This window comes from Artemia franciscana, chromosome 1 (assembly GCF_032884065.1).
Source record: "Artemia franciscana chromosome 1, ASM3288406v1, whole genome shotgun sequence".
NCBI lineage: Eukaryota > Metazoa > Arthropoda > Branchiopoda > Anostraca > Artemiidae > Artemia > Artemia franciscana.
Window position 1 is genome coordinate 15,841,615 of NC_088863.1, and position 26,227 is coordinate 15,867,841.

At 33.6% G+C, this 26,227-nt stretch overlaps 1 protein-coding gene across 2 annotated transcripts in view; it reads right to left on the reverse strand.

Annotated features, from left to right (window-relative positions):
- Nucleotides 1-238: 238 nt before the first annotated feature.
- Nucleotides 239-26,227, reverse strand: part of LOC136026282 (myophilin-like) — a 49,443-nt gene continuing 23,454 nt past the window's right edge. For both annotated transcript variants that reach the window (XM_065702677.1, XM_065702686.1), the window contains exons 2-4: nucleotides 20,933-21,069; nucleotides 18,895-19,099; nucleotides 239-695 (exon numbers count right to left, since the gene is read on the reverse strand). In XM_065702677.1, coding sequence (XP_065558749.1) covers nucleotides 525-695; nucleotides 18,895-19,099; nucleotides 20,933-21,069 — 513 coding nt within the window. In that variant the 3' untranslated portion in view covers nucleotides 239-524. The remainder of the gene's footprint in view (nucleotides 696-18,894; nucleotides 19,100-20,932; nucleotides 21,070-26,227) is intronic.

The following is a 26,227-nucleotide window of genomic DNA, read 5'->3' on the forward strand; positions in this document are numbered from 1 at the left end:
GCAATACAATTATCATCTGCATTTAAGAGTGGCTTTCACAAGTATATGTGGGAGTATTTCCCTCCTTAAGCAAGTGCATAGCCAGAAATAATACATGTCTAGGCTTGGAAGTTTGGCTTGACTGATTGGAAGTGTCTTTTTTCTTACACTTATAAAAGTAGAATGGTTTGTTGAATAGATGAAGATTAACATAGCTTTAAAATTCAAATATGCCTATAAATATAAATCAAATTTGAAATACACCTAAGCATTGTATATTTTTAAAACTGGTCACAAAAGAAATAGAAAAACAATCATCTGAACAAAGAATTTAAAATTTTAGTACAAACTGGGCAGTGCATAGGAATTTTTTTCGAAAATTAAATATCCTCAGCAAAGAACAAAGAAATATACAATTAAGTACTTTAAGACGAACTGCTCACATTTTTGGGGTAACTATATAAAAATGCCTCCCTTTCAATGTTGCTCCCCCAAAAAAGAAAATTTTGGAATGACCAAAATACAGATGTAGTTCTCATACGCGACTACATGTGTCTTGAATTGCCAAAATTAACTCCACTCTGGTTTGCTCCTTTATTACTTCCATATTGAAGCGAAATAACTGACTGACCAGCTTTCAACTGCTCATCCGTAAACTCTCGTACATTTTTGTCTGCCTCCTTTGGCCCAATGCCAGGTTTGCCATATTTTCCCATCTGTAAATAAAATAATTATATTAGCATGTTTTATCCTGAAATGTATGTTATGACTAGATACATAGGTTAATGAGTATATACATTTGGCAATTCGTCTGTTTTCTTAGTAAATAAATAAAGCAATTTTTCAACTGAAAGTAAGGAGCATTATTAAGACTTAAAATGAACAGAAATCATTCCGGATATGAGGGGAGCTATCTTTTTCTCAACCTTTGCTCTTTGCGCTAATGTCTTACAAATCTTTAAAAATACTTCTCAATCAAGTTCAACTGGCCTTTGATTTAAGCAGTTTTCTTAAAGAATTGTTGTATAAAAACAAACTTTAGCGTAAAGAGCGAGGGTTGAGGAAGCGGCAGCCTCACTTATATAAGGATTAATTTCTGTTTGCTTGAAGTTTTGATGTTGCTCCTATTTCAGTCGAAAAACGTTGATTTTTTTTTATTAATTTAATTTCCGACCGCTTTTCAAATTATGCCAGGAAATCTCCTAATGTGTGAAATTTACCTTGGGATTCCCCACAAGAAACTTTCCTTCCGACGGACACTTCTCAAAGTCTCCGAAATATATGCATATACGAAAGTGTCGATTAAAAGGGTAGATGAGGGGAGGATTAGTGGGTGGGTGGGTGTTAAATTAAACTGTGGGTGGGTGCTGTACAATGTATATCTTCAAAGAAGTTGATTTTTAAGCTAAATATCTTCCATTTCCACCGTCGTCTTGAAAATAGTCTTGCAGGATAAAATTTCAGTGGCATTTAAATGTATTGAGACTTGTGCTCAAGATACAGAAGCGTGACTACACAAAATATTTTGTTAAATTTAAAAAATTGCATTAATTACAGGCCAATTTTTGGCCTGTATATATTAGGCCAATATTTTTGGAATCAGCATAAAAATCTAATTCTTCATGTATCTATTATTATCGAAACTCCGGTTTTTAATGGTTTTTGGACTATTTTGAACAAGATAATGGCCCAAAATTTTGACTCGATTTGCTTACAGAAAAGAGGGTGGGGATGGAAGGGGATTTCTAGTCTCCATTTGGGAAGCCTGAGGATTGCAGAAAACCGTCCAGGTCAATTGAGATCTGCAACAGGCAGGTTTTAATGTACTGATATATTTGAAAAAAAGTATGCTATAATTAGCCTATTATATGATATGTTAATATTTTTAGACATTAAATGTGAAATAACTTACAGTTTATTAAGATTTAAACACATTGAAGACTCATTTAAGGCTTTGAATTGAAAACTGGCAATAACCATGACAGTTGCAATCGGAATAAAGCTCCAAATATCTGAGTTGGAGATCGTGAACATACCCACAATGTTTTACTATTCCTTGCATTTGCTATCCCATGTGCAACTATATAGAACCAGAGATATAAAATATAAATTGCCTATGATGTTACAAATTTATCTTGAACCTACCTGGCATCGCCGTTATGAATCATTAGTCTATGCAATGTCCAAAAAAAGCTCTGGAAAGATTTTCTCGCTCATGAATTTTAGTTTAAAATTTTCTTTTCTATCCTTTCTTTCCTGGATTTTCAGTGGCTTCAATATTCAAATGGAGGGACAATAAACTGTATCATGAATTGAATCGGTAAGAAATGACTTGATATGTTCCTGTCTCTTTTCCCTCTGGCAATTGATTTAGGTATAAAACTCCTCTTGAGCAATGAACAGCCCCTCTTGGTTGTTTGTTTCCAAAACCTAGTATCTGCATTTTTTAAAATTTGAGCAAATTATGAATTAGTGATTTTCTGTTTATCTTTGAAATCGAAAAAATAGATGAAGATAATGTTTCGTAATAAAGTTGTCTGAATGCCTTTTCCCCCTTCTTTTCTCCTTCATTTTATGCTGAACGTAGAAAACTAGAATTTGTAAGTTCTAGTATATCTGTGCTAGGTTTGGCTGTGGGAAAACCCATGACATCTGTTTCATTCTTGTAGATGCTATGTCATATCTCAGGGAGTATAGCATAAAGAAAAATCTAGACTTTGACATTTAACTCTTTGCACATAAATTAGAGGAACTTAATTCTTATTCCAAAATCAAATTTTTGTGTAGACACTAGGCTTAAGCAGAGGACAGTCTAGGTCATTGTAAACCGAATCCGTATTATATTCAAATTCAGATTCATTTATTCAAAAATTCATACTCATCAAAATCTTCAACTTGCCCAAAAGAAGAAGAAGCTCTAAATTGGTTTTCTAGCTCATTAGTTTTAACTGAAAGCTTCTTTTCTGCTCGTTGTTCCCTGTTTTTAAAATGTCTTTGATATTGAAGTTTGTATTACTGAGTAGCTAATAATCCTATCAGTAATTTATTTTAATAAAACGAAAAAATGCTCAGTCACAGAGCAGACAGTACAAGCAAAAACACAGTAATCTTGACTATATTCATCATTTCAACACCTGTTTTAATGTTTCTCTGGATTTTCGTCACGCCAACAGGAAATTCATTAAGTTGATTGTCAGATTTGTAATGTTTTGTTGAACGAATAGTACAATGCATTGCTCATAGATTCAATTTTGGCTTGGGGAAGGGAGAGGTTACGGGGTTCATAAAACTTTAAACTGCCTGTAAGGATTTATTACCTGTAATAATTTGAAAATAGACATGTGAAAAACAACCTTGTGAGTTAAATAGAGAAAAAAAACTACTGTAAAATTCCTAATTAAAGAACTGCACAATGATAATGAAGCACAGATTTTGCTTCCTTTTCAGAAAATCTAATTTTCCTAAAGAAATATTTAAAAACATGTTCCATGTTGTATTGCAACACAAAAGTTAGATTATTATTATAACCGGAGGCATCGTTTAGGAGAAGGGGACCGTTGCCCCACAGTAATATGGAGAAACAAAACTATTATGCATCCCATGTTCATTGAATACCCGGATATGGTCCCCTCTTAACCCCCCCCGTCAATTAAAATGCTGGAAATTTGCCCGCGTTAGTTATATAGAATCCAGGGCTAACCTATATATGAGGAAGAATCGGATAAAACCTTGAACGCGCTTTTTTTTATATAGAAGTTCACTTCTTGCATGGCAGCAGCTCAGTGAAAATAACGACACTTCCAGGCCACTTTACTGCTCTTGAGTTGTTTTACTTGATGTTCCCCAGGTTAAATCACCCAGCGTATAGATATTGACATAAAACCTTACCATACTTACTTCATTAGTGAGTATTTTATAATGTGTTTAATTTCACATTATAAAGACATAAGCGTCGTCTGTTCATGGCAAAATGTTCTGACTTTATTTTTAAATACTTTCCATTGTTTGTTATTCCAATACTTTTTACCCTTTTTTAAATTTTAATTTACCACTAATTTGAATTTCTATAGTATTTCAAAACAACATGAAACTTATGCTACTTATACTTCTGCCCAAATTTTATTCATTCACTTAATAAAAGGCGGAATCCAGTATTTTTATTCACGGGGAGGAGGGGTATTCTTAGGGAATTTTCACCAAGAAAACTTACGAAACAGATTACAAACTTGATGGAGTGTAAGGTTTCATTCTTCGAGAGGGGTTCATGTTTTGGATGAGGGGAAATAGAAAAATAGGCATATTATGTAAAATATAAACAAAAGCATATGAAAAATATGAAGTTTTTCAATCTCTCCGTAACTATGCCTTGAATTTCGTCAGTTTTGCTAAAACTTAAATATAAGCTTCATCCTTCATATTGGAACATGAGTGATTGCTCCAAACGTAATACATACTGTTCTCGCAGTATTTGTAAAGCACGTCTCCTACTTACAGTTTTTATTTCAAAAAACCTAATCTTTAGGTTTTACTAAATTATTTTTCATATCAAATAGCTCATTTATGCAGTATTTTAAAGTCATTTAGAGGCAAAATTGGAAATAAAAAAGCAGGGAATTTTGTTTGTATTGGAAAATCTTGACAAAAGTAGAGTCGAAGTTGAAATTAGATTTTCATACAAATCAAGTTTAATGTAGATTCGAGCTGAGAAAAATATATCCGAAGCTCAATGAAATTAAACTGTAAAAACGGGAATGAAAACTCGAATCTTATTGGTCTATCTTCAAAGTCCTTTCTCATGGTTTAAATAACGGATTTTTGCGTAAACATGAATATTAAGAGATAGTCGTTAGAAAGACAATTTAAGGCCGTGATTAAGTGAACTTGAAAACATCGAGCTTCAGAATTGAAGTAAGGTTACCCTTCTGTCTTTTAATTCTCTAGAGATCGTCGATTGTCAAAACTTCAAATAGCACCAATTATCAAGTCTTGTCAAAGGTTTTGATTGACAGCTTCCTTTGGTGAGATGCTTCAGCCGAGAAATAATAATATATTTGACAGTGTCTTGCAAAGCTTGGTTACCGACCAAGGGAGATTAGAAAATGAGCAAAAGAGCACTATCATTCTCAAGTACAAAATGCCCATGTATATGCAACTGTGACGGCATGCATAGAATGCATTTTAAAATTTATTGTTTTTTCCACTTTATTTCCTAGGGATAGGCTATTTAAAATACCTCATTTCATTAATTCGAAACTAAACAGCGAACTTAGTTGAAAGCTTTCTTCGAGGATTCTTAGAAAACCAAAGTTTTCTTACAAATTAAATTAAAAAAAAATAAAACTGAAAGTAAGGAGTGACATTAAAACTTAAGACGAACAGAAATTACTTCGTATATGAAAGGGACTGCTTCCTCATGAACGCCCCGCTCTTTACGCTGAAGTTTTTTACTGTTTTAAAAAATAGAGTTAAGAGGAAGAGTCAGACTTTAGCGTGAAGACCGGGGCATTGATGAGGATACAGCCGCTTTCATATATGAAGTAATTTCTGTTCGTTTTATGTTTTAATGTCACTCCTTACTTTCAGTTAAAAACACTTGTTTTTATTAATTTAATTTCTTAACGTTTTTTAATCAATGCATGTTTTGATTTATGCTCTCCACAGATGAATAATTAAAACGAAATTTGGGTATTTATTTTTTTGGCTAAATGGGTTTCTCATAGTTTTGATCAAACGATTTTGAGAAAAAAATAGGAGCGGGGAAGGAGGTATAGTTGCTCTCCGATTATTTGGTTACCTGAAAAGGCAACTACAACTTTTAATTTCTTACGAATTTTTTTATTAGTAAAATTATTAGTAAAAATAAATTTTACTAGTTAAAGACATACGTAACTTACAAATTAGCTTACGTAAGGAACTTCTGTATTCTCACATTTTTATTACATATATGAGGGGGGCTCACCCCCTCAACAGTACCTCCCTCTTCACACTAGAGCTTAAATTTTGTCCCGATTTCTTAAGAATGACCCCTGAATTACAAAAGCCGTAGAATAAATAGTTGAAATTCTAAAAATACTTTAGCGTAGAGAGCGAGGTATTAGGAGGAGGTGAGCCCCTCATATGCGTAATAATTTCTGTTCCTTTTAAGTTTTAATGCTGCTCCTCACTTTCAGTTGAAAAAACTTTGTCATATTTATTTTTTCATTGTTTTTTTTTAATAATAGTAGGAAATCCTGCGCTCCCTTCATGGAAATTTTCTTCCTCCATGAAAAGTTTCCCCAGCATATCCCTCTCTTCTCAACCCTGCCCCAGTCCAAATGAAAACGCCCCTGAAGACGTCTGTACACTTATAAGGATTTAGTTATAAGGATTTCCGACTACGCTGAATAAAATGGCTATCTCAGAATTTTGATCCGGTTACTTTGGAAAAATAATTAGCTTGGGACGGGGGCCTAGGTGCCCTCCGAGATTTTGGTCACTTAAAAAAGGCACTAGAACTTTTCATTTCCGTTAGAATGAGCCCTTTTGCAGCATTCTAGGGCCACTGGGTTGATACGATCACCCCTGAAAAAAAAACAAAAAACAAATAAACACGCATCTGTGATCTGCCTTCTGACAAAAAAATACAAAATTCCACATTTTTGCAGATAGGAGCTTGAAATTTCTACAGTAGTGTTCTATGACTTTTAGGCAGATCACGGATGCGTGTTTATTTGTTTTTTTTTGTTTTGTTTTTTTTTTCCAGGGGTGATCGTATCCACCAAATTGTCCTAGAATGTTGCGAGAGGGCTCATTCAAACGGAAATAAAAAGTTCTAGTGCCCTTTTTAAGCGACCAAAAAAATTGGAGGGCACCTAGGCCCCCTCCCACGCTAATTATTTTCCCAAAGTCAACGGATCAAAATTCTGAGATAGCCATTTTATTCAACGTAGTCAAAAAACCTTATAACTATGTCTTTGGAGACGACTTACTCCTCCATAGTCTCCGTGGGAGGGGTTACAAGTTAAAAACTTTGACAAGTGCTTACATATAGTAATGGTTATTGGGAAGTGTACAGGTGTTTTCAGGAGAATTTTTTGGTCGGGGAGAGGGGTCGAAAAGAGGGGGATATACTGGGGGAACTTTCCATCGAGGACTTGGTCATGGGGGAAGAAAATTTCCATGAAGGGAGCGCAGGATTTACTAACATTATTAAAAAAAAACAATGAAAAAATATATATGAAAAAGTTTTTTTTCAGCTGGAAGTAAGGAGCAGCATCAAAACCTAAAACGAACAGAAATTATTACCCATATGAGGGGCTCACCTCCTCCTAATACCTCGCTCTTTACACTAAAGTATTTTTAGTAATGTCAACTATTTATTCTACGGCTTTTGTGATTCAGGGGTCATTCTTAATTAATTGGGCCAAAATTTAAGATTTAGTGTAAAGAGAGAGGTACTGACGACGGGGTGAACCCTCTCATATGTGTAATAAAAATATGAGAATAAAAAATTCTTCACGTAAGCTAGTTTATAAGTTACGTATATCTTTTACTTATAAAACCATTCGTAATAAATTAAATTTCTAGTTGCCTTTTTTTATTAACCAAAAAATTGGAGGGCAACTAGGCTTCCTCCCCTGCTCTTTTTTCCCAAAATCATTCGATCAAAATTATGAGTAAGCCATTCAGCAAAAAAAAAAAAAATTCAAATTTTGTTTCAATTATTACTCTGCGGAGAGCCAAAATCAAAACATGCATTTATTCAAAAACATTCAGAAATTAAATAAAAAAACAAGTTTTTTCAACTGAAAGTAAGGAGCGACATTAAAACTTAAAACGGACACAAATTACTTCGTATATAAAAGGGGCTGCTTCCTCATCAACGCCCCGCTCTTTACGCTAAAGTTTTTTACTGTTTTAAAAAGAAGAGTTGGGAGAAAGAGTCAAACTTTAGCGTAAAGAGCGGGGCGTTGATGAAGAAGCAGCCCCTTTTATATACGAAGTAATTTTTGTTCGTTTTAAGTTTTAATGTCGCTCCTTACTTTCAGTTGAAAAAACTTGTTTTTTTATTTAATATATTTAAAATCAGCATTAAAATGCGATTCTTTTGATGTAGCTATTGGTACCAAAATTCCATTTTTTAGAGTTTCGGTTACTATTGAGCCGGGTCGCTCTTTACTACAGTTCGTTACTACGAACTGTTTGATAAAGTTGGAGGACAAGCAATATAAACAAAGGTATTTTATTTCAAATGACAATACAATTAAGTATGTAACTACAAAGAAGGATAGAATGTAAGGAAAATGAATTTTCCTGTTACCGGTACTAGACGATTAATCTTATAAGTACGGCTCTTGTATTGGAACCCCCTGTGGAACTTTGGGATCAAAGCATCAATGAAGAATCCTTTCAGCTTGGGAAAAATCTTTTCGGTCCAAAAGCCTCGATTGCGGTCTATCTTTTCAATGTAGAAGTCTTTCTGGGTAAAAATCATGAAAAAGCAAGTATATAGCTGAGCACATTCAAGCTGACTGATTGTACTTGGTAAAAGTAGTCGTGGCCTCGTTTGGGGTTGACCAGTCCATTCTTTCCAACTTCCATGCAATAGTCCGCCTTAGACTCTTTTCGGTTCTTTATCCACTAGCCTATCCCCAAATTTCTCGCAGTTTCGCAGTTCCATACCTCGCTTTGATTTAATTTTCCCCATGATTTCGGCTTTGTGTGCATAACTTTCCTGAAGGCTCCTGACTATTTCTCATTTCTATGTTTCTTCATTGCATTGAAATAATTTATGAAAATTTCACACTATTAACAAGCAGCTGATTATTCCAGCTTGTCATTTTCGTCTCTAGGGGTTATTATCGGCGATCTGAAACGATTCTTTATGGCAACCGACTTGTAAAAATTTCAGGTAGCTGAAAATATTCTAGGGGACTGTTAGAAAACAGGAAAATACATCAAAAAATGGTTCCAATCATCTTATAGGTTATTGTCTTCTTCACATGATAGTACCAATTTTGTTCCAAAAGCAATATCCTTCATACAGTACACTTGTGAAAAATACCTAGACATTTTCTAAGATTTCTAAGCAATTAGAGGAAATAGAACAAAATCCTTTCAAACATTTTGTAGCATCTTCAAGAAGCTATGGCCTGATATTAAAAGCGGCATCTTCCGCCAATGAATACTTGAGTACTTTTTAAATATAAATTTTCAATTTAACATGGGATTTTCGAGTTCCATCAGTTCACTTAATCACCCCCTTAAGTTAAAAAGAATGATTACAAGATTCGAAAATTCAAATGATCTGATTAGTTGGCCGGAAAATACCTTTGACAAGGTGTTAGGAATAAAACTGAGATAAAACTCCTTTGTTGCGATGATTTGAGGTGATACTTCATCTTATTTTACAGACTGATACCTGATAAATTTACATGAACTTGAATAAATTTAAATTACATTATTACATTATGTAATTTAATTACATTATTGAATAAATTTGAATTTAAATTACATGAACCTGATAAATTTATATTTAAATGAATTTTTAACTGGTAAATTTACATGAACCTCAATAATAAAGGTTTATTATCTTCAAATTTAACAAAGCTGTTTTAGATACATTTAACTGTAAAAAAAAAAACGGAAAATTTTGCCTTGCTAGAGCTTATCCAATAGTGAGGAAACACTTTTCGTCGAAGGAGTGAGGGCTCGTTCATTTGTTTTTTCATGTTTGCAATACATTTGTGGTACGAAAAAGTACCAAAAGTAACTCACCTAGAGCTAAAGTTTTCGCAATCGCTCAGTATAAGAATAACGTAAAGACGGCTTAAGTAGCTTGGTCATGTCCTTCAGAAGGGCAAAACCAGTCGTGGTATGAGAGAGTCTGGGTGTCCCGCATTAAGTTGAGATGATTTTAAAAAAACACAAAAGTTATGTAAATCTCGTGTTGAAAACGAATTTTCCGATAAGTGACCCGAACTTTGTTTCATGACAGTCTCAAGTGGCGTATAACAGCCCAAAGGGGGCCTCTTATATGCAGTAATTAAACAGTTATCAATGGGTGCAACTTTGGTGTACATATGCCAGGGCATCACTGTTTATAGTGCCTGGGCCAAATATGCTTATTTTTTGACTTTTCCAAATTCCGAGCCATTTTCCTCAGTCGGCAAAGTTTTAACAGAATTACACCGAAAATATGGTTTTGTTTTTGACAAAAATTCCTCTGAAAATAACGAAATATTAGAACTTAAAACAGACAGGAATAATATCTTATATGAGGGTGTTGCCCCCTCTTTAATCACTTGCGCTTTATGCTTAATCCCTTACAGTCCCTGGAGGAAGGGCTGCAGGTTATGAACTTTGCTTATTGTTTACATAAAGTATTGCTTATTGAGAAGTATACAGACATTTTCAGGGTATTTTTTTCTGGGGGAAGGGGTTACGTGAGAGGATCTTTCCATGAGGAATTTTTCACGAGTGAAGATAATTTTCATGAAGGGGGCGCCGGATTTCCCGGCATTGAATAAAAAATGATCAGAAATTAAATTAAAAAAACAAGTCTCTTCAGCTGAAAGTAAGAAACAACATTAAAACTTAAAACCACAAGAATTACTAAATATATGAGGGATTTCGCCCCATCGTCAATACCTCGTACTTTACGCTAAAGCTTTTTTTAGTACTTTCAAAAGAGCTCTTTATTCTAATTAAACGGCCTTCATGATTCAGGGGGTCATTCTTAAAGAATTGGGACACATTTTGAACTTTAGCGTCAAGAGCGAGGTATTGACGAGGGGGCGAACACCCTCATATAATAAATAATTTCTGCTCGGTTCAAATTTATTGTTGCTCATTACTTTCAGTTGATAAAAATTCTTTTTTTTTTAGATTTAATCAGCATAAAAAGGCAACACTTTTTATGTATATATTGTAGTCAAAATTTGACGCATGAAAACAAGAAAGGAAATAATAAATGAAAAGACAAAAATCAAATAGGTCAAAAAACGAGGATATTGTCTGCCAGTGGCAAAATATGAAAAACAATCAAATACTTCGACAAGGACCTCCGCCAAGTCGTCCTCAGTGCTAAAAAAATAAGAAAGAGGAAAAAGAAAAAAAAGAAACAAAGAAGAAACAACAACAAAATCTAACCTTTTTAGGTGAACTGTACGAGAAGAAAAAAGACACTGAATCGAACAAAAAAAAACAACAAAAAAACAACCTGAAATCAATGAAAGAGAAGTTACCAATTAGATTGAATAAGTATCCTTTGCCTTGCAACAGATTTCGCCTGTCTACAATTTCGGTTTTCTTTAGATACGCGGACAGGTTGTCTTAAATTAGACTGGGCGAAAATATTCATAGAGTCTTTTAACCTGAATTGTTATATATTGGGCTTAAGGAAATATATCTCGTGTCTCTATTTATAGCCAAATTCCTATTTATATATATTCTTTTATCTCAATTGCCTCTTTAAAAGATTGCGGTAGGCCATTTACGGTATATATTAAAGTTGCCCCTTCAAAAAGAACTAAATGGTCAGGATTTTCGTGTTGGCAGGACCCATCAACAACTAGGGGAACGATTGCATGAACACAAAATTTCGATAGATAAGTCCCTGAGATTTGAAAATAAAAATTACATCTTTGATTCAGCTCCGGCCCAGCATACATACGAAAATCCTGACCATTTAGTTCTTTTTGAAAAGGCAACTTTAATATATACCGTAAATGGCCTACCGCAATCTTTTAAAGAGGCAATTGAGATAAAAAAAATATATAAATAGAAATTTGGCTATAAATAGAGACACGGGAGATATTTCCTTAAGCCCAATATATAACAATTTAATATTAAAAGACTCTATGAATATTTTCGTCCAGTCTAATTGAAGACAACCTGTCCGCGTATTTAATGAAAACCGAAATTGTAGACAGGCGAAATCTGTTGCAAGGCAAAGGATACTTATTTAATCTAATTGGTAACTTCTCTTTTATTGATTTCAAGTTGTTTTTTGTTGTTGTTTGATTCAGTGTCTTTTTTCCTCTCGTACAGTTCACTTAAGAAAATTAAATTTTGTTGTTGTTTCTTATTTGTTTCGTTTTTTTTCTTTTTCCTCTTTCTCAAATTTTTTGAGCACTGAGGAAGACTTGGCGGAGGTCCTTGTCGAAATATTTGCTTGTTTTTCATATTTTGCTACTGGATGACAAAATCTTCGTTTTTTGACCTATTTTATTTTTATCTTTTCATTTATTATTTCCTTTCTTGTTTTCATACGTCATGCATAGCCAGTATGGTCTCAGACGTATTTAGTCAAAATTTAGTTTTTTAGAGTCTCGCTTTTTAGGGTTTCACTTACTATTGGACCGATTCATTCTGTACTTACACTACGTTATCGCAAATTGCTTGTATAGATAAATTTAGTAAAATACATCAGAAGATTTAAATTAGAGAACTTTTACACACGATAGTATTTAATTTTTGTAATTATGAATGTACTCTAATAATGTATTAGGTTTAAGATTCAGCTTTAAAAGTCAAACGAAGATGAAAGTCCAAAGTAGTGTTCAAAATTTCACATTGACTAAGGGCTTAAATTATCTCATGTTTATCAAACGCCAAATTTTATCAGATAAAACGTATTTTGTTTCATTTTTTTCTTTTATTTAGAGCTTACTTCTTACGCTTAAATATCAGAAGATAAGTAGAAAATGAATGTTGGCCTTCGTCTTAAACATGATCCTAAAAATTCAAAAATACTTTGGATTCTTCAAATTAAATTTTTAATTGTGAAAACAAAGAATAAATGCTATACATTATTTTCGATATGTTATAAAATGAAGCAAACTTTAGTTAATTTGTTAGTAAAGGGAATAAGTAAGCTTCCAGGAGATTTGACCATACCCAATTTTAAAGTTTGTCTTTTAATCCTTGGGAATAATTATTTGTTAGGCCCCTTCTTACAACCAGCGTTAGTGGCTCAGTAACTTGTAATAAAGATTTATGTGAATAAAGCAATCAATTATAAGTCTAATTAATATCTCACTGAATTAGAGTTCAAGTTGTCCTTTTTATCCAATGCTTCTAAGTCTTGCCAAAATGAGACTTACAAGAAAGCATAAACAGATGCTCGAATAAAAATGTTCAAAGCAAAATTGTACACTTGTGCTGTTATCAACAAAGAATGCTGGGGTCGTCCACTTTGTGGCACTTTTAGAATTTTGGCCCACTTCCATCACTGAACGCGGTTTTGCATCACGCATGGCACACTAAGTGCCCAACAGGGCATACGCCCGTCAAAAGTGGCATGCACCACCCGTAGTCCATATCTTTTGAAACAGATTGACCCTCTACAGAGTTGCCACCTTTAGCGATTTATCACTATTTATGCTGTTTTTATATTGCCAGAACAAAAAAATCACTAAATTTGCGCATAAACTACTGCATTATTGTAAAAAGTCACTAAATCAACAAGAAAATCACTCAAATCTAGTGATTTTTGGTCATCGGGTGCAACCCTGCCTCTTGCAAAGATTATATTTTTGTTTTGTTTTTACCGTTAGTATAATTTGTCTAAAATTGCTAGTCCTAGCGATGTATCATTAACTGAGGTGATTTTGCTTTTCTAACGCATTATTTTCTTGTGGTGGTTTCTAGTGTTTTTTTGTTTTTATCTGTGTCCTTTAATTATACAGCTGAACATTTTTCTAGTCCTTAAAAGACGTAGGCTGCTTCTTAAGTTTTATTGTTAAAAACGTCGCGTTTTCAGCTACTTGAAAACTAGACTTTTACATGATGAACCATCAAAAAAGCATGAAATCAATCGTCACTGGACTAACTTTCTCAATACTAACTAAAACTCTAAAAACTAGAATTTCGGAAACATTGTAGAAAAAAGGTATATAACTTTTGCCGACCACAAAATATATACATAAAAAAATGGGCTTGACTTTACCTATCAAAAGCTATCACCATAGAAATTTTTTTTAATTTTTTAGAAAAAGTACCCTTTTTCCATAGAGGTACAAGCTAGATAAAGTTGGAATCATCAGGTTTAACATGTTCACTAGTAAGAACAGAAATTTCAGCCGTCTTTATAAACAAATGTGAAATTTCACATTTTTTATTTCACGGCTAGTTGCGGATTTCGTGAATTTGTGTTCATTTGTTGGTTTCTCAGGAACGATCGTTTCGAGCCAGTGGTCATAGAATATTCGGAGAGGATATTTTGAGTATTGGAAACTTTTTTAAGCAACAGAAGAAATCGCCTCACAATAAGGTGGAGCTTTCGACCATTATTTGCAAAAAAAAAAAAAAAACACTGTCCCGAAAAGGAAACTCGTTAGAATGACTGCCTCATTTGAAGCTTTATTTATGTATAACTAGCAGTTGGTGAGGGCGCTTCGCGCCCCCCAAGCCCCCCCGCGCGCGTAAGTCGTTACGCGCCATATTAGTTACGCGCCATTGTAGTTGTGTCCCTGTGTTCCACCTGTGATATATATATATATATATATATATATATATATGTATATATATATATATATATATATATATATATATATATATATATATATATATATATATATATATATATATATATATATATATATATATATATATATATATATATATATATATTTTTAACTACGCACCCCCCTCCCAAGCCCCCCCCCCCCCCGCGCGCGTAAATCGTTACGCGCCATATTAGTTACGCGCCATTGTAGTTGTGTCCCTGTGTGTCACCTGTGAATATAGATAGATATATATATATTTTTAACTACGTAAAACTTGCGAATATACAACATTCTTGGCTGTCCCATTGTCTGTGCATATAAATAGATTGTCAGGTTTACCGACTCTTGAACATGCAGCATATAATTGTCCATGGGAAAAACAATCTGTATTCAGATCTATACCTCATTATTCTAATGATTGCCCTTGAGCTTTGTTGATGGTGATTGCTATAAAGCCTAAAAATGTATTTTCAGCCTCAAATTTTTCGAATTTTCGTTGCTTCGACAAAAAGGCTGTCCATTTATTGGTGGTTTTTAAGAGTGAAATGGAATACTGCGTTCACAGACTAAACAGTGAGTGGACTAAATACAGACTTTAGAGTGAGACTGCGTTCACTCTAAAGAGAGATAGGTCGGCAGAACTCTCCTAAACCCGAAATTTTGGCCCTTTGTCTTTTATCTGATTATAAAAACTTTTATCTGATGAACATTTTTTCTTAGTACTCTAGACCTCCTCCAACACTAGGAAATTAACCCTTGACCTTTAGATCAAAGTGTGCTGGGATACAATTTACCCCCAAATCCCTTTTCTTGTGAAGGAATATCTTCGAAACGACTGCTACATATTGTAGCTGATATCCGACACCAGCTATTTACTTTGTCTTTCAAAAGAAAGGTTCCAGTCAAACTTCAAAATATATGGACTAAAACTTATATTGTATAATGAAAACATATAATAATGCATCTCGTTCTAGTAGATTTTGATAAGAAAAACCTATCAGGATTAGAACTCCGAAGATCAGAATGCAGGGGCTTACAGGGGCGCCCCAATTATAAGTTTTTCATAAATTTTAATTTCAAGGTCTTTCTTTAATTTCGGTTGAAATTTTTTCATTGAACTCTGAGAAAAGTGTAAATAAAGGTGAATCTTCAATAGGTTTACATATCAAGTTTCCCCAGTTTAAGACTATTTTTAGACTAATAGCATTAGTCTCCCATTAGCCAAAGACATTGTCAGGCGTGCGTGGGCAAATAGTATTGGCCCTGACATTATCGCTCAGGCTCAAAATAAAACTTAAGACAAATACTCTGATAAATAAAGAAACAAATCTGAACGAAATATATTGATTGTTTCATAAAAAGCTATTTAGTAAGGCGATTCAATTCAGAGAGATCTTACTTAAAGTTCGTAATTTTAAGACTTAGTTTCTCTTCTGGCTGTGGTGTAAATGTTCCATAAATGTTTTCTAATTCTTTTTTTGGATTACTTTACAAACCTGTCTTAAAAACCCCAAAAATCAAGATGAATTTGAGAAAAATGAGAATAATTGAACGGTGCTTACCTGCACTAACAATAATACTTCATCTAAAAAAAAATCGAAGTAACGCATTTCTCTTAAATATTTTAATTTTAAATAATTTTGTTCGAATTTTTATGAACTTCCTAAACCCTTTAAAATTATTTTAGACAAAATTCTTCCTTGAAAATATTTTAAATTACAATGTATAAATGTAGGAAAATTAGTACCTTATTTGTAATTAAACATTTGGTCTTTAATTTATATTTTTGAGATAGAACCTAAACCTTTAATTAAGAGCATTTTTTGCTTGTGGTTAGGACAGTAAAATGAATAAAATTGTTTGTAATTTGAGCTTCCCAAGTCCTGTAATTAATAGTTACTATTAACTTTGCTATTGCGTTACCAAGTGTAAGGATTACAGAGCACATAGGTTCATGTTACGTTAATTAAGATGAATGACTGCTATTTACCATACATAGTGGAAATTTCGAATTTCAGGCTATTTAAAGGCAAAAACTAGTTTTTTCCAAATGACTCAAAGAGCCATGTTAAAACTTAAAAGAAACGAAAGCTTTCCCTTATTATTGTGGTTACTGCCCATTCTCCAATCCCATGGTCCTTATACCAAAATATTATTGCACATTACAGAAAGCATTTGCGAGTGTAACAAATGTATCTAAAGGATAATTTTAATTCCTATTCGTCAAATTTATTTCAAAATATCTGAGCTGAAAATCTAGTTTTTTAAAGCAAATGCGAATCAATGATTTCTTGAGGCATTCCAAAAAATAATTTTTACTCCATTCCAATTGTCCTTGTTTTTGACCAGTGGTTCTTAAAGCATTTAAGCAAAAGTCAAAATTTAGCGTCAGGAGCTGGGGGCTAAGGAAGGGACAGTCCCCCTTCTATGCGGAACAGTTTCTATTGCTTTTCAGTCTAACTGTTGCTTCCTACTTCTTCATTAAATAAAAGTTTTATTATTTTTATTGCTATTGGCTTTTAATATCCTACCATGGATTACTCCAAATAGGCGGAGGACCGCCGCCTTCTCAAAACCCAGTTTTTTCATCAAGGCTTATCCTTTGCAGAACAATACCCGGAGAAAAAAAAAATCCTCATTTAGTTTATTCGCTCTTCGAAGGCATTCGTCTTGGCAATGAAAGGGGAGCTTCCATCCTCTCAACCGCCACACAACGAACAAAAATTATTAGGCATATGAGGGGTTCCCCTCCTCGTAATACCTTGCTCTCTACGCTAAAGTGTTTTTAGTAATTTCAACTATTTATTCTACGGCCTTTGTGATTCAGGGGTCATTCTTAAGAAATTGGGACAAAATTCAAGTTTTAGTATAAAGAGCGAGGTATTCACGAGGGGGTGAACCCCCTCAAATACGTAATAAAAACATACGAATATAGAAGTGCGTTGCGGAAGTCAATTCGTAAGTTATGTATATGTTTTACTAATGAAAACGTTCGTAAAAAATTAAAAGTTCTAGTTGCCTTTTTAAGTAATTAAAAAATTGGAGGGCAAATAGGCCTCCTCCCCTGCTCCTTTGTTCTCAAAATCTTCCAATGAAAACTATGAGAAAACCATTTAGCCAAAAAAAAATTAACATGCAAATTTCGTTTTAATTATTTTTGTGCGGAGAGCCAAGATCAAAACATGCATTAATTCAAAAACGTTCAGAAATTAAATAGAAAAACAAGTTTTTTAACTGAAAGCAAGGAGCGACATTAAAACTTAAAACGAACAGAAATTACTCCGTATATGAAAAGGGCTTTTCCTCCTCAACGCCCTGCTCTTTACGCTAAAGTTTTTTACTGTTTAAAAAAGTACGAGTTAAGAGAAAGAGTCAAACTGTTGCGTAAAGAGTGGGGCGTTGAGGAGGAAAAGCCCCTTTCATATACAGAGTAATTTTTGTTCGTTTAAAGTTTTAATGTCGCTCCTTACTTTCAGTTTAAAAAAACTTGTTTTTTTATTTAATTTTCATAAGAGACGCATCGGATAAATTGAATTAATATTCAGAGATTAATACAGAGAGGTCAGAGGTTAAATCCGTGATTCTCTGAATATTGCTTCAATTCATCCGATACGCCTCTTACGAAAATTATAAAAATAATTGACAAATCTCTTTTTTAGGCGTTAGGTATCCCCCCTCCCATTCCTACGAAACTATCTTTTGGTTGGAATCCTTATCAGTAGTGCGTAACGATGCAGAAAAATTTTATTTGTTTGTTTTATTGGATAGATGGTCTCTATGAGTCGGGCTTGCCACCTCTTCGCTAGCAAAACTCCACTTCTCTAGCCGGCAAGCCCTTCCCTTGCTCAAGATAAAAAGAGAGCCCATGCCCCCCCCTCCATATTGGTAAAAGATCAAAAAGTTGATGATAATTTAAATTAACTGAAGTTTGATAGATTAGGTCTTCAAACCTAATCTATTACCTTATAATTATAATTAGATTATAATTATAATCTATATCTTATAATCTTATAATTAGTCCTAATAGAAGTATATAGAATAAGTCTTTTTCCTTTGTATAGTATTTGATTTTTTTTATGTCAAATAGGTGAGGGGGTTGTAAGTACGTGGAGGTGGAAGACACTCTATTGTTAAAGTTAGTTGAATATATATATATATATATATATATATATATATATATATATATATATATATATATATATATATATATATATATATATATATATATATATATATATATATATATATATGTGTGTGTGGCTCTGTCGAAGATTGAGGCAGGAGCTGTACTGCATACTAGAGGAAAATCTTTTACCTCAACGTACGTTTTTTCGCAGAGCTCTTTCATACGTAGAGTCGCTTGTTTTTTTTGCTTTTGTTTTTTTTGTGATTTTCTTTTAAATTTTCGATAAACTTGGGATTTTACCTTTCTTCCTAGGGAGTGAAGGCAGTTGACAACTGATGACAGATTTTGTTTTTCCCATAGATCTACCGTCTGGAATGTTTCTTCTGCTGGGACGCCGAATTTCCTGGCTGCTTCTAAGAACATATTAATGTTTTCCATACATTTGAAAGCCATTTTGCTCTGCTGAATTTTCTTCACAGAGCCAGCTTCAATCGCATTCGCTAGTCTAAAATGAACATAAAAGCCTATTAAACTAAAAATGTCGAGAACTTTACAATATCAGAGCGAACGACTGTAATTAGTAGGCACACAATAAATTTTTAGTAATTACAGTGAGGTTAAACTCCACATCAAAAGAATTTTTTTGTGAAGGGTAGGTGTAACTCTACACTATTTTGTCAAATATGCTATCTGTCTGAGTTGATTTTTGTCCTAGTTGATTTACAACTAGCTGACGAAAACCATTCCAGGGAAATTTATTAAGGATTTACAGAAATAATAATTTTGTGAATTCTATATTCATTTGACTGTCTTTAATTATAGCACGCTTAGTTCCATTTCATGATAATGATGCCAGGGAAGGATGTTCGTTACTGTTTTCTTATGTGCACCAATGTGGATAAGAGTGTAGGTAATATGATTTGCGAGAGTGAAGAATTGAGTGATTTGCCAAAGACAATGTATGGAGAGAGTTGGCTTGACGAAAGATAGCTAGCGAGCATAGTAAGTAATGAATGCTGTATAAATGGTGAACAGATAAAAAAATTAATTATTTTGAATGGCAATAAAATGTTGTAACTTGTGTTATCGCTTTGTTTATATAGTTCAATTATTTTCATTTTGTGTCCGCATGGCCCAAGAGCTTTTGAAGAATAAAAATTATTATTTTATTGTTATTATCAAAATATCCATATTTCAATAAATGTATATGTTACTTTATCATGTCTAGTTTTAAGTGTGAGTACCTCCAACTGATATGATGGAGTGGAGAGGGCTTCGTCCCCTACTCCTTTGGTAAAAAATTAAAAAAAGCAACAACATGACTACTGATGTATTTGTAAACAATAACATGCCACAAATTCACAGCTACTTATAAATTTTTCTTTGTATCATGTTGTAAATTCATTCCAAATTTTTTGATGGTGTAAAGACAGTTTTCAAAAATATACTTGTATGTGCTCTTTCACCTGAGATTTATGATATTTTGACATTGAGATTTCTACCCTAAGTATGAAACCAAAAACACGGATGGATGATCTCTTGCGGCTAAAGCAGAGTCGCAGTACACGATCAGAGCTGTAAAATATTTGGTAAATATGCTTCTATCACCGTTCGTAAGATTTCCTTTAAGATATTACAATTTCGAACAACACAGTGTTGTTTGAAATTTTACTTGATGTGCATTCGGCCATTTTCAAAATTTCTTAAAAAATCCGTAAATTTGATAAAACCACAATTTTCGGAAGGGGAAGAGGAGTGCGGTTTTGTAAAAAAGGGAAATCATAGGCCTTATAGGCCTAATAGGCCTAGCTATAATAAATTACATAATCAATTTCAAAAGTCATTAAATGAAGGGGATTGAGCTAGCTGCAACAAATCTACCCCTCTTTAGATAGCTTTTCCCTCTGCAACAAATCTACCCCTCTTTAGATAGCTTTTCCCTTTCAGATGATTCCTTTTTAGTGACTTAATTCTTCAATGAATTAAAAGCACCTTTGTATAGGTTTTACCACCCAGTGGACAATTCAGAGGAGTGAGCAACTGAAAAAAGCACAAAAAAGGAATTTACGTAGAAAACAAAAAATGTGGAATTACAGAAACAATTCAAAACTTCTTTAGAATTGGAAAATGAGACAAATGAAAGATAACACCCCTCCCTCTACATCCATACCTGAAAATAGTTTTATTTTCAACTCGTATCCCCTCCCTCTCCTCTATAAAAAATTGAATATACATGTAAATACGCATGACATTTTGAAACAGAGCTGACTGGTCGTTCCACTATCCCATTAACTTATTTACCTTCAGTTTACCCCCTCTTTTAGGCTTATCTACTTACTCGCATAGGATGACACCATCTTTCAAAACTTCATAGAAATTTTCTTGGTCACCGGATGTGTTTGGAACTTTCGAAGTCAGCTTATTTACCCATTCTAGTGCTTCTTGTGCAAGTCCTGGGTCATATTTACTGTTTATCTGTAAAAATAAAATTAAATATATTTCTTTAAAAAGTATATTGTATTTTTCTAAACCATATGTTTTCCTGCATTGGCGTCATTATATTAAACACATGGGTTATTTTTTTAAACGCTGATTGTAAAGAAAAGACTATGAAAAATATAAAATTATTTTCTTACCAAAAGCAAAGTACAATAAACGTTATTTCTCAATTCCCTTGCCGATTGGGGGTATTTGTCATCTATGAACAAGCTTTATAATACCCTACTTTGCAGAATCGTGCTGCCAATGATTTAATACGAGATGTAACAGTCTCTTTGAGTTGCTTATTAGTTTGACAATGCTGCCTCCCAAGTATTTTTTTTTCGATTCAGGAAAAAGATAATCACTTGACGATAATCCGGCACTACATGGGGGATGTCTGAAAATTTCCGTGAGGGATTGGGCGAGCACTGTGAGGACGAGCATTGCCTACATTTAAAGAAAAAGTACGGAGCCAGACTATCGAAAAATTTTTATAGTTTCTTATTTTGCTAGATTTGTTTTCCTGCAAAAACGGTTGGAGGCGGCAACAACAAAAAACAAAATAGAAACAACATTTCTCATTATGAGCAGCAAATCCTTGGATGTTATATTTATGTTTAGAAAAATCTCTCGACATGTAATGCAGGTAACAATTCATTTACTTTGAATGTTAAAACACCTCTTTTCGTCTTTTTCATCATTTGAATATGATCCTTTCAAATATTAAGGGAATTCAATTGGCAAAACAATAATATCATTTTAGAAAATCCTTTTAGTTTTCAGTAAGGTACTAATGACACTAGCCTTTAGGGAAATAGAAGTGAGAGATAACGGCACCAGCCTTATTCGTCGCAGTTTTTATTCGTTTTTACATTCGATCCAATTGTTGTTATTTATTTGCAATTTCTGTCTGTTTTATATCCATTTCTAGATTTGTAACAATTTCCGCTCGTTTTGGTTTGCATTTCGTAAGCTAAATTCTACCATTTCAATTTCTCACTTCTATAGCACATGTGTGACATCTTCAAACCAATAAAAAAGAGACAGTCAAGTTCTCTGTGAGAAGTTGGCTTTCTTGAAACTTTAAGCCAATACAAAAAAGGAAAGTGTTTAGTCACAGCATTTTAACACATACACCCTGTGTTTATCTGTGGAGACATCAAAAATCAACTTTAGGAGACTTTAGAAAAGAGAATTGTTTTTTGGTAATCAAGGCCGTATCCATAAATTTTGTCTGGGGGTGGGGTGGGTATAAGAAAACTAACAAAACGCAACGACGAAAATGCTTGTATGTATTTTTCTTTCTTTTTTACTGTTGAACAGAAATTCAGGGGGAGGGGAGATTAAAATTGGGTTACCCCCTGGAAAAGGCCTTGGTGTGATCTCTAGTTAAGATAATATAATGGCAGGACTTCACTACGCGACAATTAGTAAATAGCCTATATGTAATTTTCAAAAAGTTTGAAGTACCACTTTTCGTGAAAGAATACATTAGTGATGAGCTTCGCTTGTTGAATACAAGTCATGCTACGCCTTAGACAAACAATTACTTTTTGAGTATTTCTTAAGTTTTGCCATGATTCAGCCTATTTAGGGGATACAATGATAAATATGGAAACAATCATTCTTGACAGTGATCGATCTTCGTGCCAACATTTCCTAGGTGTGGTGAAATCAGCAACATAATAGGCTTTCAATCACTAGGTCTATTTTTATAACATTTACTAATACAACGGTATTTCCTACAAAATTGCGTCACATTTCATCCGTAAAACATTCCTGATTATTTGACGGTAGAAATTGTTTTATTTTAATATCTGATCATTTTTGAGTAATGCCAGGAAGTATGGCCCCACTACATGGAGAGATACCCCTCCCCACGGAAATATCTTCTACACAATTCAATCCCGAGGAAAATTTACCCGGGACAATTACCCTTAACAATTCCACGCGTAAAATTGAGACGGAAAAGAGAAAGCAAGACATTCAAAGATAATTTTGTATAGGAATTCTGGCGAATTCCCCCAGTGTCTAATTTCCGCTGACAAGTTTACCCCCTGGAAACTTCCCTCCCCATATAAAATTCCTCCGTGGACAACCTCAAGCAAAATCCCCCCCCACCCGAGAATGTATACATATCTTACAATAACAAATACTATGTGTGAAAAATGGGCAAATTTTATTACTTAAAAACCTTCCCCCTGGGGCCGTGAGGGGTCATGTTATATCCAGAGGCATAGTTATTGGGGCTTTCAACTATGATTAGCAAAATGACTGTCCAAAAATTTTGATCGGACGACTTTAGGAAAAAAGGAGCGGGTAGGGGGTCAGGTTGCCCTCCAATATTTTTGTTAACTTAAAAAGGGCACTAGAGCTTTTAATTTCCGTTTGAATGACCCCTCTCACGATATTCTAGGGCCACTTGGTCGATGTGATCACCCTGGAATAAAACAAACACAAACAAACAAACAAACGAACAAACATGTATCCGTGATCTTTTTTCTAGCAAAAAAGTTCAAAATTCCACATTTGTGCAGATAGGAGCTTGAAACCACTGCAATAGTGTTTTTTAAATCTGATGGTACTTAATTTTCATTAAGATTCTAATACTTTTATGTAGTGTTCTCCCCTTCTTCGAAAATCAGGCAGATTTTCTCTGGCTCCTAGCCTTTAATCGGTAAAACTAACTTAACTTGATGAAACTTTTATATTTGAAACCAGCATAATAAGCCGAATGTTTTGATATATCTATTGGTATCAAAAATCCGTTTTCTAGAGTTTCGGTTACTATTGAGCTGGATCGCTTCTTACTTCCAGTTCGCTACCCTAAACTGTTAGATAAGTCTTGTCTTGCCATTAAATAATTTCTGTTCAAATATAATTTTTAAAAAGGTGATAAAAGCTATCTCTCTAGATATTGAATGTATTCTCAAAATTTTTCCTTTTTAAAGTTCTATAATTGTCTAGGGGGACCTTGTCTATAAACAGTTTCTATATCGTTATTTTTACATATAATTTTGTAAATGGAGGGACCTGGCCCTTCTTCAACCCTTGATTGTACGCAAAAACCTCAAATGTCTTTAAAAATGTTTACTATTCAAAATCAAAGTCCCTCTGTTTTTGAGTAGTCTTTCCTACAAAATTAGGACAAAACGTCAAGCTTTAGCGAAAAGAGCGAGGGTTGAGGTAATTGCAGGCCCCCTCATATACAAAATAATTTCCGTTTATTTCAAAATCTAATGTTGTTCCTTACTTTCAGTAGAAAAAACATGTTATTTGTATTTATTTTCTGACCAAATTTCAAATCGTTCCAGGAAATCCCCTTCCCTGTCCCTTCACCCTGTGTAACATTTCCCCTTAAAATCACCATTAGAAACCTTCATGCCCACGAAAAATTACACCCGTGGAAAATCCTCTTCCTCCTCTCCTTAAAAAATCACTCCGGCAATTCTCTGTATATTTCAATAACAAATACTATCTGTGAACAATACAGACAAATTGTGTAGCTTGAAGTCCTTTCCTTAGGGACTATGGAGGGTCATATCATCACCACCAAAGGCAAAATTATTGAACCTTTCAACTATGCTGAATCAAATATTTATATTAAAATTTTGATCAGCCTCGTTTGAAGAAAAATGGGCATGGGAGGGAGGCTAATTGCCCTCCAGTTTTTTTGGTCATTTAAAAAGCGCACTAGAACTCAAGATTTCCGTCCAAATGAAATATCTTCCGAATTTCTAGACCATTGATTTGATGCGATTACCCTTGCAGAAAAAGAACGAAACAAACAACAACAAACAAACGAATAAACGCGCGTCCGTGATATTTGTTCTGCCAAAAAACACAAAGTTTCACATGTTTGTAGACATGAGCTCCAAACTCAATAGTAGGTTTCTCGGATATGCTTAATCTGATGGTATAGCGTTCATTAGTATCATCAAATTGTTTGGAATATTTCTCCTCTTTTTCGAAAAACAGACACATTTTCTCAGGCTCGTAACTTCTAATTGTTAACATTTAACTTAATGAATTTTATATATTAGAATCAGCTAAAGCTAATTCCTTTTAGGTATATATTGTTATCACAATTCCGTTTTTGTTTTTTGTTACTGTTGGGCTGAGTCGCTCCTTACTTACAGTTTGTTACTACGAACTGTTTGAAAATAGGTTAAACGGAAAAAATAAACTTATTTAGCCTCAAAAGATGTGAAATATTTGGCTCCAGGAACTTTGCACATCAAACAACTGTAAACAGTTTTTGAACGGGAGGAAAACTAAGTTTTGAGGATGATTATTTGCACCATTGGAAGATATTTTAATCGCAATCAACTTCATTTTAAAAAAATGCAGACATAAGAATATTTCCAGTGAATTTCCTACTCTGACTAAAAGCTACAGAATACATTTCTTTTGTAAAGTGTTTTCCATTTTTTGCAATAAAATAAATGACAAATGTGGTTTGCGTAAAAACAAACCTTCTGATAAGATATACGTAAGACAATCACTTAAGAGGAAACTATTCATATATACTGATAAAACGTAGAACCACAAAAGAATTATCTGACTTTTTTTTAAGACGATTATTTTCATTTATACTCCCAACTAACGAGTTAATGACATTTCATAAGCCTTTAGAAACACGAAAAAAAGACTCGCAAATCATTCGTAATTACGGAAAATATTCTTTAAATAAAAAGAATTGTATAGCTCTTATTTTATATGCCTATCTTCACAGGACGCATTAGCTTGATTTATGTAGGAAGGAAATTAATTACTAAGCATGATTATGCTTAAACGGCTTTCACCCTACACACGTTATTTTCTATCTTAAATGTTTAAAATTTATTAAGATAAGTATAGGCTTTTTTGCAGAATTAGAATGGAGATTCAAGCTTTAGTCAATGATGGAAATATTTCTAAGAAAATTGTGTTTATTTGTTTTCAAATTATTTAATCGTTCATCCGTAGTTTTCGTTTTGTTGCTGCTACATTGGCTTTGCCATGACATATTGTTAGCGTGCGTAACGTAAAATTATACATTGGAATCAAGTCTACTTGGTATTAAATAAAAAAAAACAAGTTTTTTTAAACTGAAAGTAAGGAGCGACATTAAAACTTAAAACGAACAGAAATTACTTCGTTTTTGAAATGG